The sequence below is a fragment of the Leopardus geoffroyi genome, chromosome D4 (assembly GCF_018350155.1).
Source record: "Leopardus geoffroyi isolate Oge1 chromosome D4, O.geoffroyi_Oge1_pat1.0, whole genome shotgun sequence".
NCBI classification, from domain to species: domain Eukaryota; kingdom Metazoa; phylum Chordata; class Mammalia; order Carnivora; family Felidae; genus Leopardus; species Leopardus geoffroyi.
The window spans coordinates 26,912,677-26,926,719 of NC_059342.1; the positions used below are offsets into that span (position 1 = coordinate 26,912,677).

At 39.2% G+C, this 14,043-nt stretch overlaps 2 protein-coding genes across 6 annotated transcripts in view; one reads left to right on the forward strand and one right to left on the reverse strand.

Annotated features, from left to right (window-relative positions):
• Positions 1-7,948, forward strand: part of NAA35 (N-alpha-acetyltransferase 35, NatC auxiliary subunit) — a 96,843-nt gene extending 88,895 nt beyond the window's left edge. For 3 of the 5 annotated variants that reach the window (XM_045469004.1, XM_045469005.1, XM_045469006.1), the window contains exons 18-23: positions 1,010-1,146; positions 2,012-2,079; positions 3,018-3,158; positions 3,554-3,676; positions 6,730-6,810; positions 7,561-7,948. In XM_045469004.1, the coding sequence (XP_045324960.1) occupies positions 1,010-1,146; positions 2,012-2,079; positions 3,018-3,158; positions 3,554-3,676; positions 6,730-6,810; positions 7,561-7,620 (610 nt within the window). In that variant the 3' untranslated portion in view covers positions 7,621-7,948. The remainder of the gene's footprint in view (positions 1-1,009; positions 1,147-2,011; positions 2,080-3,017; positions 3,159-3,553; positions 3,677-6,729; positions 6,811-7,560) is intronic. The other 2 variants (XM_045469009.1, XM_045469007.1) reach the window with 1 other exon arrangement.
• A 1,198-nt stretch (positions 7,949-9,146) lies between these two features.
• The window catches only part of GOLM1 (golgi membrane protein 1), a 57,776-nt gene continuing 52,879 nt past the window's right edge, over positions 9,147-14,043 (reverse strand). Inside the window, exon 10 of the mRNA XM_045469010.1 lies at positions 9,147-11,380. Within this exon, the coding sequence (XP_045324966.1) occupies positions 11,304-11,380 (77 nt within the window). The 3' untranslated portion in view covers positions 9,147-11,303. The remainder of the gene's footprint in view (positions 11,381-14,043) is intronic.

The following is a 14,043-nucleotide window of genomic DNA, read 5'->3' on the forward strand; positions in this document are numbered from 1 at the left end:
ATGTTTGCCAGTTTGCCGTTGCTACCAGGAAGCATAGCATTCAGTTTAACTTACAGTACCTAAGTCATTCCAGGTGTTTGGGGTTTTTTTGGTTTTTTGGTTTTTTGCCAGTTCATACTGTTTTGATTTATCGAATGTGTGGGTTTTGTTTGGCTACAACAAAAAGGAATGTTGTTTATCCTAAGGTGTGTCTTCTGACTAGTTTTCATTTTGCTTTAAAATATTTTTTTTTTTGTAAATGTTTTAATATTGTAACCTGCCTTACAACTTTTGGGGGAATTTTGGAAATACGAATTAAATGCTCATCCTTGATCATAATAAAATTTCTTCTAAATCTTTGATTTTAGCTTAATGTAGTAGTGGTCCTTAATGTTTATTATGATTATATTATAATCATAAATATTCATATCCTAGATTTGAACTGCTTTTCTGGCATAGGAGAATGTAATGTTGGTTAAACTTCTGAAAAGTTAGTATTGGGTGTACTGTTATCTGTTTCACATTTCATTTATTAAGCTCAAGTAAATTATAAGCCTGAATGTTCTTAATTTTTTAGAATGCTTTGGTATATAATGCCTACAATTTAAAATTTTTTCAGTATTAATTGCTTTCTTTCACAATTAATGGGAAAATGAAATATTTACTTAATAGGTTGAAGGTGAAGTGTGTTCTCATATAGTTAGTAAAAAGGAAAAAACAGCTTAATGGGCATTCATTTGATTTACATACATAATTATCAAGAAATTCATAAAATGCATATCACTGTAGGAAATTAAACATTTTTAAGCATTGTCCAGCAACATATAAGTCTACAAGAGAGGAGAAGTTAACCATCTGTAATGCTAATTTCTTGTAAAATCTGTCAGTTATCTAATTGGATAATCCAGGGTTTGTTTGTTTTTTAAGATTTTTAAAGCAGTATTAAAAATATCTCTTTATTAAGAGATACATGTGATAAAGCTGTCTCGTGTAGACATCTTGCATTAACTCACATTTGGTACCCTTTAAGGTATCTCTCTGAATTCCTTTATGCATGGTTGATGTCCACGTTAAGTCGTGCTGATGGCTCCCAAATGGCAGAGGAAAGGATAATGGAAGAGCAGCAGAAAGGCCGGAGCAGTAAAAAAACAAAGAAAAAGAAGAAAGGTACTGTGGGCTATTTTTAAATTCAAGAAGTAACTAACGTTGGAGTGCACTTTAATTTCTACACATAAATAGATGGAGAGCCACCTGTGCCTTGTTATGGTTGAATTAGTCATTACACCTCAATTTCTCACCCATCTTCTCTTGAGCCAAGTACAAGATAGACACTGAGTCCCACCGTTAGTGACATAAGCCTCCTTGGAGCCTTCCCTTGCTTTTCTTTTACTTCTTTGCTATTCCATGTGTTGGAGGGCCTTAGGACAAGGTGACGTAGACACGTGGAGTGTGCAGGCAAGATAAATTAAGGCACAAGGCAGCAGGAGATCCTTGATCTTTTGACAGAAGGCTGACAGCTCAGGAGGGAAGTGGGTCCCGAGCTGTGCTGGGCCAGTGGCACAGAAAGATGACCATAGAGCGCGGTGGGCAGCTGAGGAAGAAGAAATGTTTCCGGGGCACTGCCCTCAGGATCACTAGGGAAGGGTACAGATACTGCTCCAAATGTTAACAAAATATTACTTTGTATTTCATGAGGGTTTCAACAGCTTGGGTGGGTTATTAAATGACTATAGCCATGGGTTTCCTATTTTAGAAGTTAAGTCTCTGTAATGGTGAATTCAAAAGAAACCCAAATTACTTCATACCAGAATTTTATGGTATTACTTATTTTAGGGAATATGACTTTTTAACCTTCCAGTTATATTTTATTATTTGTAGATTTTGTTCATAAAACTAAATTTAACCTGTAGGAACAAACTGTGAATTTTTAATTTTAGTAAACAAGGTGGAAGATTTTTTTTAAATTAGATTTTCTCCTGCAATAATGTGAGAGGAGGGGGAAAAGACTGGGTGATTTTCTTTTTAATTACAGTTCGCCCATTGAGCCGAGAGATCACAATGAGCCAGGCATATCAGAATATGTGCGCTGGAATGTTTAAAGTAAGTTGTCGCAAATGAAGTTCTTTTTGCTTTTCAACACATAGTTTAATTAAAATGGGCTTTCTTCTGTGATTCTTTCCAGATTCTGATTTCACCTTTGTGTTTATTAACCATCTGCTTGAAAATTACCTTTTGCCCAAGTCTAGTTTTCATTAATTTGTTTATCAAGTGTTTATCAAGTGTTTATCAATTCGTTTGATTAACGGATATTAATTTAACACCCTTGCTGTGTGTCACATATCTTCTACTGAGTACATTTAAGGATACCGAGTCTCATCAGAGGTGATCCTTGTCTCAAGTGTCTAGGTAATGACGGGTCAGGTGACATGTGTGACACAAGTAATAAGAGAAGGAAGAGTTTATTTCTGGTTCATGATCAGAAGAGGTTTCTTGGAAGAGAGAGGTTTGTATTTCTTTAGGAGCATATTAGGAAGAGGGTGAGCTCCACAGCTTAAGCAAAGCACTTTTAGGAGGTAGTACATACTAACTAACTCGTAAGTTGTGCTTGGCAATTCGAGAGATTATTTGCTGCAATTTATATTCAAATACATAAAACAGAGCACGGACTTGTGTTTGAAAAACAGGACCTGCGCTTTTCTTATTATATCCTACTTTTTTTCTTTAGAAGCTTTTATTTGAAGGTTTCAAAGCTACTGTGAAAGCGTAAGTCCTAGAAAAATAATGTGCATGTGGTACAGTTTCACTTGGAAAGGTAGTAATATATTAAACATTGGAACTTGACAATTTTTTATATAATGATGGCATATTACATAATGAATACTGAAGCCAGTTTTTCTCTTCCTATTTCTGATTTCTGAGCCTTACAGTTGTTTTAGCCCTGTGTAAATAGCTGTTTCTTGTTTTCTATTCTGTATTAATAAGGATGTTCATTTTGTCGTGTTGATATAATCTTTTTTCTCATTTTCTTTTCTCTTTAGACCATGGTAGCATTTGACATGGATGGCAAGGTACGAAAACCCAAGTTTGAGCTTGATAGTGAACAAGTTCGATATGAGCACAGATTTGCTCCGTTCAACAGTGTGATGACACCACCGCCGGTGCACTATCTGCAGTTCAAGGTGATTTGGCTCATGAAGCAACTTACTGTAAAGCATTCTGTCTTAGACCTTAGGTCTTGTACCTAGCCATTGTGTTAAAATGGTCCAATCCAACCATTATTGGGCCAATGACAAGGTGGTAAAAGAGCAGTTTTAATTAGTGTGAAAATTACTTGGCTTTTTTTGGATGCACTCATCAAATTGAGAGTTACTTTTAAGTATGAGGATCATATGAGGATCATATGGAGATTGAGAATTGAATATTACACAGGAAAAACAGGGACATATACCAAGTATTTGCGTTAGTGTCTCTATATAAATCATGAGTCAGTAAAGAATTCTTTAATTAAAAAAGGTATTTTAGAGTTTTTCGTATTAAACATGTTTTGAATAATATAGCATTTCCCCCTTTTTAGGAAATGTCTGACCTCAATAAATACAGCCCTCCTCCTCAGTCTCCAGAACTGTATGTTGCAGCTAGTAAGCACTTTCAGCAGGCAAAAATGATACTGGAAAATATCCCAAACCCAGACCATGAGGTAAGACTGCAGTCATAGTAATTCTAGAGGAAAAGCTTGGCAGGAAATATGTATCTTACTACTGGATGACAGTTTATAAAAATGAACCTTAACAGTATTAATAGTGAAGCCTGTCGTGTTTTTGGCAAGGATTTTAAATGGCTTTGCTTACCCTAGCCTTTTAAGACTTAAAATTTATGTGATGAAAGTAAATGCTCTTTTGTGCAAATTTAGAAATCAGTGCAAGGAGAAATTAAGACATAGAACCGTAAAATGAGTAGGAAGAACACAAGATCCAAAATGGTCCACAGTTCAGAAATGTTAACATATAAAATATTTATTTTAATGTGTAGTTTACTATATTGAAATATAATTATATAAATCTTAAAAATATTAAGAATGAGGGGCGCCTGGGTGGCTCAATCGGTGGCCATCTGACTGGTTTAGGTGATGATCTCACAGTTCGTAAGTTTGAGCCCCATGTCGGGCTCTCTGCTGTTAGCACGGAGCCCGCTTCGTATCCTCTGTACCCACCTCTCTCTCTGCCTCTCCCCCACTCATGTTCTCTCACTCTAACAATAAATACACTTAAAAAAATTTTTTTTTAATATGAAAAATGATCTAGTCATTTATCACAGCAAGTAAAAACCTTATTCCACTTGACCATTTAAAATGCTAGTTCGAACACTTTGAGATATCATCGTACAGACCTTAGAACTTGTAGAATACTAAAGTTGTGTGGTCTTGTTATTTTCACAGTTTGCTGTGTACCTAATCACATTGAAATGCATGTATTCCATAAGTGAGAATGCATTGCCTGTAATACTCAGACTGTTTTGGGGAGTGTATCTTGGTACAGCTTCCATGAAAGAGAAGTTAATAGCAGTTCTCTGTTTAAAAACACAGATGCTTAGGCCAAGCAGTTCTGCTTCTTGGGGTTTATTTTTTCTGCATGAGCACGTGTGGGAAGTGAGTGCTTAATACACAACAGTATTCATTGCAGCAGGATTCTGATGGCAAAGAAAGGAAATTTCACTGTCCCTCAGTCGGGACTGTTAAATGAATTACGATACATCATATATTGCAATAAAAGGACAACAGAAGATCTTTATGTACTGTAATGGGATGTTCTTCAAGATACAAGAAGTTTAAAAAAAGCAAAGTAATAAACTGTGTATAGTATGCTGCCAACAAGTCTGTGTGTATGTGTGCAAGGATTATGGGAATATATCTCCAGAAAGATACATAGGAGTTGATAACAGTGTTTGCTTCTTGGGAGGGGAACTGAGTGTCTTGGGAAACAAGGATAGGAGAGAGATGACTTTTTGTCGTGTATAACCATGCAATAAAAGAAAATACAAGGGGAGAGGAAGGTACCTATAATAGCATAGATTTATTTCAGTGGACTTCATTCATTTACTCAACAAATACTTGTCTACTATGTCCTCAGCCCTGTGGTAAAAAACTAGTGGGGGCCCCTGGGTGGCTCAGCTGGTTAAGCGTCCAACTCTTGGTTTCAACTCAGGTCATGATCTCGTGGTTCTTGGGTTCAAGCCCCACATCAGGCTCTGTGTTGGCAGTGCAGAGCCTGCTTGGGATTCTCTCTTCCCCCTCTCTCTGCCCTCCCCTGCACGTGCTGTCTCTCTCTCTCAAATAAACTTTAAAAAATTTGTTTTAATAGTGAAAAAAAATAGACAAATCCCAGCCCTCCTGAGGGCAGTGGAGGCTAGTGTGTGGCAGACACCAAATAAATAATAGAGTGTACTAGAAGATATTAAGTACTATGAAGAAAAATCAAGCTAGGAATGGGGATAGCAAATAGAAGTAGGGAGGTGGGAGGGGGATGAGGCATTTTTTAATTAAGATGGCCTGTGAGCAAATCTCAGAGGGAGGTGAGAAAGCAAGTCACAGAGCTACAGGAATGGAGCCCTGTGGGCAGAGGGATCTGCATGTGTACAGGTGCCTAGGCCACTGCTGGAGCGGGGTGAACAAGGGGGGCGCTGCTGGAGAGTTTTGAGCAGAGCAGTGACCAGAGCGGATTTTTGTTCTGAAGGGTCACTCTGGCCCTGGTGCTGCAAATAGACTGTGGTAGGGGCAGAGGTGGAAGCAGAGGAGCCAGTTGGCAGGCCACAGCAGTAATCTGGTGAGAGATGGTGGGGACGGTGGAGGTCATCAGAAGTGACTGCATTCTCTGAGTATGCCAGGGTCAAGATGGATCGGATGTGGGTGAGGAAAAGAAGAGTTAAGGAGGACATCAGGGTTTGGGCCTGAGCCCCTGCATGGATGGAGCCAGTGGGGAGGGCTGCAGGTAGAGCAGAACAGGTGGGAGCCAGGGCTGGGAAGCCAGGAGCTCAGGTTGGGAGGTGCCCGTTAAATGGCCAGACGGAGCTGTCATCTGGACAGGTGGATGTGTGATGAGGCCGAGGAGAAGCCATTCCAGACCTGCAGTGAGGGGTGTTTCTGGAGAGAGGTCAGCAAGGAGCAGTGGGAACATTTTTCCTCAAACTGCACACTACTCCCTTTTAAGAGGAATACAGCATTCCTGTCCTCTGCTGTTCATGTCTAGGTGAAGGCTCTTGAGCGAGTAGTAGTCAGGAGTGACTGCAAACACAGGACACTGCCTCCCTGCCAGGTGTGGTTCCCAGCTCACGATATGTATTAGCTAATTTAGTAACCCTCCCAGCATGTCTGCAGGATGAGTCACATTATTGCCCCCATGTTTATAGATGAAGAAACTGAGGAACAAAGAGGCTAGAGAACTCAAAGGTTTCATAGCTAGTACCTGGCAGAGGTGGGATTTATAGCAGACAAACTGCACAGTCTGGGCCACACCAAGTGCCCTGCTGCCACCTCTGCAGCCTGACATTCTTCAGGTTCAATGAGAGGGAGACCTAGGGGCCCTTCTAGGCTGTCAGGGCTGACCAAACTAGAGCCCTGTGGAAAAGTATGTCTGTCCATGTTGCTCAATTGCCTTTGTTTAATAAAGCAAAAATAATAAAAATTAAAAAAAATCTAAAATGTAAAGACATAAATGAATTTTATGTTTTGATAGCTTAATGTTGCTCATTGTTTAGGTCAATAGAATTTTAAAGGTTGCCAAACCCAACTTTGTGGTCATGAAGTTATTGGCAGGAGGACACAAAAAAGAATCTAAGGTAAGTACATTGTGGGGAAAATAAATGGGTGTTAAATTATTGTAAAACCTTTTTTAAATAAGATGCATAAATATTATTACAAAAAGAATTAAAACATTCAAAAAAGAAGTTCATCGGCAGAAAATAACCTGAGTGTACCATTTTGCTTTGAAACGGAGAGATTTTATGGACTTGGTTTCTAAAATCTGCCCTTCCATTCCCCTCCCTCCCTGTGTAAATTACCAAATGACTTGGAGTAAAACAAAATGTGTGAAAACAAATTTATGGAAAAAAGGTAAAGACTTTGTTGAATGGCTTAGGAGATGGTAAATTCTTTAAACTTCTCTTGCTGGTGGTGTTACACCATCAGTGCCGTATCAACATGTGGTGTGCTGCTGACCATTTGCCCATTACATGTACCTGTTTATTCCCCGAGCTTCTTCCTGTCTGGCTTCCTTTTCTTCCTGTCTGGCTTCCTTATCTTCTGCCTTGCTTTATTAGATACCTCTCATTGCTTGGTACTCTGTTGACCCAGGAACTAAAAAACGCGCTATGACTCTTTCCCGTAATTTAAGTCCATTTTCCTTTGTTAAGTGTTCTTTCATAAACCCAGAGATAAGCTAGTTCCTTCCAGTTTAGTTTCTAACTTGTCCTTAAACCAGTTTTGTATCTCTTGTGCTGTCTTACCTCTAAAATCTGGAGAAACTCTAAAAAACTGTACTGTCTGAATATTTGTAAATACATTAGTTTACTTTCCGCCTTTCTTTACAGGTTCCTCCTGAATTTGATTTCTCTGCTCACAAATATTTTCCTGTTGTGAAACTTGTTTGAGAGACTGAAAGGGTCATAAAGGGGTAGAATCTACTTTCAGATTCTAAGAGGATCCATCCGTCAGTCTTACCACGTAACGTGAAGTGAAATGGATTTCTTAGATAACAACCTATTATAAGAAATACTTTTAATTTGACAGCCTTATACGACGTGAATGAAAACTGCTGTTTTAAAGTGGTTTGTTATGTTCCATGGATGAAACTGGTCTTACTGAATGCATCGATGAACGTTCTATGGTTTTATTACAGATTTAATCATAAATCATTTTTTATGAATGAGTGAAAATAGTGTTTGTAAAGGTTAATAAATTTCTTGACAAAAAAATGCACCACTGGAAATTAGAAACAACAGCACTTTGTTGATGCATGTTAAGAATTGAAGGTGTTTACACTTAAAGTCATTCAAACAGATTATTCAAAAGTTTCAAAACAAGGGATTTAGCAAACACTTGTATGGGGTTTGGGCAAAATACATTTAAAGGGAATGGCGGGGCGGGGGGGGCTCTAGACTATATAGGGAGACCAAATTACATGGGGATTGTGATTTTGTGTGTCATGATGTCTTAAATTATATACCTGTTAAGAATATAGAGGTTTTTAAAAACATCCTTTAACTGTCCTTTTGGCACTTTTAAAACATTATGCGTAATGTTGGCTAGTGACATTTTCAAAAGGTAGGAATGTATAGATTATGTGTAGGGTTAGGTTTAAATGTGGCATACTCCTTTTTGGTTACTACTAAATACTCAGTTTAACCTGTGAAATGTTTTCAAGTGGGGATCTTTCCAGGATCTGCTGGCTTGGAAAACAGACTTCAGTCCACCTGTACCTGCAGACCCATCGCTAGAGACCCCACCCTTCCTTCGCTGCACATCCATCTTCCTTTCTCATGCTATCAGGGATTTTTATTCTACTTTAGATGGTGTAATTTGTCTCAACTAGTGAGGGCCTTGGTTTACAAAACTCATTGTATGAAATTTATACATAAAGATGTCAAGTCCTTTAACTTTCCCAGAGATGTGTTTCACAGGCACACCAATGATGAAGCATTTTACTTTAGCTTTTTAAGTGCATATGAGAATACCAACTTTGAGTAAGCCTTCAATGTATACATTGTCAGAATTTTATAAGCCATTTTCTAAGGGACAGCTTAGTACACTTTGTACTGCTCTCTGAGAAATAACACATACCATTATTTACACAATTAAGCCATTTCCCCAACTCAGACACTAATGAACATTTTCAAAGCCTAAGCTGACAATGTGAAAAAATATATAACCCAGTTAATGGAATCTTCTTGTGTTTTTTCTAAAATTCACTTCAGAGACCAGCATTAGAAGTTGAGTGTCCTATAAACTATCGATTATTTGTAATTAATAATCTCTTAGTGGGAGTAGACTGATCCCTTGGACCTTAAAGAACCTTGAATTTGTACCTCAGGTCCCACTGTGAATGGATAACCAGATACTACCAGTTTAAACAATCCTGCTAGTTATTGGTCTAGTTATAGAATGACAGCACACAGACTTAACAGGGATTGGTTTATTTCTCAAATTCCATCACATGAAAGTACATTATGTGCAGTGCTTACACTTCGGGAAATCTGATTGAGTCTTGTGTAGGGAATCTGCAGTCCCATCTGTAGAAAAAAGATGAATCCTCACACTCCTGTCTACACGCCATTTTGAGTATAGAGGAAGGTGTGAATTTAAAAGTTTGCACCTATTAAAAATGGGAATAGCTGATTTAATTTTGGCTGAAACCAAAAAACCGAAGTGTAGGGGATTTGAGATCTACTTGCTTATTACACAGGTTTTTGTTTAAAATAAAACCACAACACATCTATGAATCGTTGCCTTGCAACAGGTGCCTGCGTGATCTCAAGGTAAGCCAGGGGTAATAAAGCATAACTGGAGAAACAGCTCACAGGACACCCCTCCTGAACAAATGGCCTTTGGAGCCTCAGCACATGAAGATGGAATCAGTGTGGTTATTTTTTTTTTTATTTATATTCACGTCCCAGCTCAGTCCACAAAAGGTTTAATAGGGCAAATCACCACCCTTAATCCAGTTTGCAAGTTGATTCTTCAGGGACCCAGTAGGGCATGAAGGGAAAACAAAGCAATTGGACTAACAGTCCTTTATTTCTCAGAACCCTGTGGACACTGATTAAACGTGAAATGAAGAGACTTTATTAATTATTGAAAAAGCAAAACTATCAGCCCTAAGGCTAAGACACAAAGGGAAGTTGGACAAGGACTTAGATAAAACCTTACAAAGCTGTGTTTAACACCCTTCTTTGCCTTTTCCAGGTGGAAGAGTTTAATCTTAGTGATTAACAAGATATCCTACATGAGTAACATTCACATTGGAGATCTTAACCTGAATGCAAACCAGGTCCTGCCTTCAGGGCCTGCCAGGGGTATGGGGAGTCCAGGCCAGCTGAGGGGCCGGTGTCCAGCTTGCCAGCTGTCTGGCCTGCAGGGCTCTAACTTCTCTGGGCCCCCATTTCCTAATAAGCATCACCACCCACTTGCCCTTTAGAGGGCCTGAGAGTCACACAAGTGTGACTCTGCCAGTCATTCGTAAGTGGCAAGAGCCTATTTACCAGAAATACTGAGAAGCAGCTCAATGTGAATTAGGATTAGTCCTTTTCAAATTAACATTGATTTTTAAATCACTTTTTAAAATAGTCCTCTACTACGAGCCAAATATATAGACTGCCAAAAACAACTTGCGTTTCTCCGGCCTTTCTAAACTTTCCATCTGTGTAACGACTGTATATACCCTTAAGCGTCAGCTTCCTGTCCTCCTGTAGTGAATGGGCAGTCTGTCCACAGCAAACACGCCACCGTGTGCCTTGCTGCCCTCCATGCTCTGCCACAGCCCCAGGATCAGCTCTGCTGCTGCCCCTGTAGTGGCAAAAGTCAATCCATTTGTGGCTCTTGGTAATACGGACTTCTTAGAGACAATTTTGCTTTGCCTACACATAACTAAGCAAAGAACACAAATGTTCAAATTATAAGTCACTTAGAAGCATTTTTGTACATTAATGACAAAGGTTATACAAGTGGTCTTTTAAAAATTTCTCACAAAATGTCTCTGTCTACAGACTTGTTTAAAACTGTTGGTAGTGATGTTTGCGTTAACAGTTTTGCGCTCTAGGCCACAGAATGAACCAGAAGTGAGCGCATGACAACATAAACCAGTAATCATTCATTGCTGATTGGGGAGAACAGAAATACCAGGCTGGTACCTGCTGCTCAGCACAGCATGTGATGGGGACACCAGAGGTACCAGAGAAGAATGCCCAGGTGTGGTGGGTCTTCTTGGTGTCAGAAGACAGACTCTTCCTACGGGCTCTGATTGTTTTCAGCAAAGTTACATTCCAGAAGAAGTGCCACTGTCACCATACTTGCAGGAAACCTTGGGTTCTATTTCTGGTGTTGATCTTCTCTTACCTATCAGCTGACAAATTGACACCATGGTGCACACTTCAAAAATACCCCCCAAAAACCACCTAACAGACCATCATTTTCCTACATAAAATACATATTAAAACTCCACAACAATCATCTTTAGATGTGTATTTTACTTAGTACATTTCACAGTATTCAACCCCTCATAAATATTTTGTAGTGATCTCTGGTCAATCCTGACATCAAGTACAGGATTCCAACCGATTCAGAGTGTGTGATTCCTCTTTTCACGCTGATCAAGTAAATTTATCATGTCTCCTTTCTGATTTTCAGCATTAAGAACTAAAAAAGAAAAAAAAAAAACCACACATAATATTCTGATATTAAAACATTTAGGAAAACCAGCCAGGCAGGCTGCATTTGACCCAAGTGTCCAGAAATTGCCTCATCAAGAGGACAGCATCTCCCATGGCAATATCATGAGGCACTGCATTCCCAATCAAGGACAGCAGAGCAAAGAGGCTACAGGTCTGGCCACAAAGGTGCCATGAAATAAAGCCATCAAATAAAAACTCCCTATTTAAAATAGTGAAATAATGCCCCCATTGCCCTCTAAAATGGACAATACAAAATGTACTAACATTTTTTGATATCACAACCCTTGTGTGTTGCTCACATCCCTTTTGTGAAACTGACAGGGAGCCCGACGCAGGCACTGCGGTGCATCTACCGCTGCCCCCCACCCCTGTCAGCTCTACTGCAAAGTCTTCCCTTTACGGAGCCAAAGCCCAAAGCCTCCCTGTAGCTCGACTGTCCTTGCTCTATCCCCTGACACACAAAGGACAGGAAAAGACCTCACAAAATCTAAAACCACCATGCTGACTTAACAACAACATATTAAACAGTGATTTGCTTAAATGAATTAAATGGCTGCCTTGAATTAATAACTGTCTTTTAAAGTTCTCTATTCAGAGTGCCTGTGTGGCTCAGTTAAGCATCTGACTTCAGCTCAGGTCATGATCTCACAGTTCCTGAGTTCAAGCCCCACGTCGGGCTCTATGCTGACAGCTCGGAGTCTGGAGCCTGTTTCGGATTCTGTGTCTGTGTGTGTCTCTGCCCCTCCCCCGTTCTCTCTCTCTCTCAAAAATAAAACATTTAAAAAAACGTTTTTAAATAAAAATCAAAAAGTTCTCAAAGCTGGAAGGAATGCCTTTTTCTAACCTCCCTGGAGTCAGCAGGGTCTGAAAACTATTTTAATGATATGATGGTGATAATTCTTCAACTTAAGAGAGCTGACAGAGCATTTTTCTCTGCCTCTGTCCTCGCTTTGTTGGAGCACCTGAGTGTAGGGGATGAAAGCCCAAAGCTTCACTGCAAAGCCAGACATTTAGGACACTACTGATTTAAAAGGATGGTGAAAGAGGTGTAAGGCAGTAACACACCAGAAAAGGTGTGCAATCCTCCAAGGACTGAGGTGCAACCAATGATAAGGAACAGAAAAATTGGCTTTGTATTTGCTTAAAATTCTGACTTGCTAATATGTTCATGTTCTGCATTAAATCGCCTACACAGTCTGAAAATAACTTAAAAATCAAGTTAGGATTCCCATTTCTAGAACCCTCAATTCTACCAACTGTAGTCACTGGCATGCTGGATGAAATATGAAAAGATATTTTAAAGAAGCACTGTTGAATCAAACCCAAATTGGGGGACTTTCTACCAAATAACTCGCTACAACACTTCAAAAACTATCAACGTCGTAAATGATGAAGACAAATGGTTTGGGGTTAAAGGACCCAAGGAGGTATGACAATAAATGCAGTGTTTAATCCTGGATTTAGATCTTGGACCAGAAAAGTGGTATTAGTTGGACACTTCACTACATCAGAATAATAGCATTGTGTCAGTATTAATGTCTTCATTATAAGATGTTAACATTTGGGAAACCTGGGTGAAGGGTATATACTATTTTAAATTATTTTTAAATTAAAAAGTTAAATTTTAAGATACTAAAATGCATCGTCTATAATAAAAAAAAAAAAGGAATAAATAAAAGGGAATCTGGGGCACCTGGGTGTCTCAGTCAGTTAAGCATTCAACTCGATTTCAGCTCAGGTTGTTGTGATCTCATGGTCATGAGATGGAGCTCCGCCTAGGACTCCATGCTGAGTGTGGAGCCTACTTGGGATTCTCCCTCTCTCTGCCCCTCTCTCTCTCTCTCTCTCAACATAAATAAACGTTAAAAAAAGAAGAAGGAATCTATGAGGCCAAAAATGAAGTAAAAGTTAGAACTCCTAAAGGTAATAAGCATCAAAGCTACACCTGCCCTGAGGACTTCTGAAGCCTGAAGACTCCGGGCTTCTCCCTTCATAGCATCAAAAGATGCAGAGGAACAAAACATAAAGATGAGGACTGCACTCAAGGCAGCAAGTCCAGAAGCAGACCCGTATATAAAACTGAAACTCCCAAATGCTCATGTCCTTGGTTTAAAGGTAATGGAAAAGTGGGGCAGTGAAAATGGGCAACAAGAAAACCTAAGTGGTTAGAATACGGGACTTCTTAATCGAGACGACCATGCAAGTGTATAATTTGAACTCAATTTTCCTATGTGAAACAAAAAAATCCGAAGAGAATTTACTGAAGTGGTAGTGAGTCTGTAACCCTCCTTGAGACTAATAGAGATGAATGATCTCTAGTGCAATACTACTCTAACTCAGTCCCCTGAGACTTCCTACAGATAAAGTTCCCAGGAAACTAGCTCACAGTTAAAAAGCACAAAACACAAGGAAACAAGCTATCATGAGGACAATCTGCAGAAACAAAAGAAATACCCACAAGGTTTTCAGACACTGCAATTGGAAAACATGGTATAGAAAACTTGGAGATTATATTTATATATATTTTTTAATGTTTATTTTTGAGAGAGATAGCATGAGTGGGGGAGGGGCAGAGAGAGGAGACACAGAAATCTGAAGCAGGCTCTAAGCTGTCAGCACAGAGCCCTA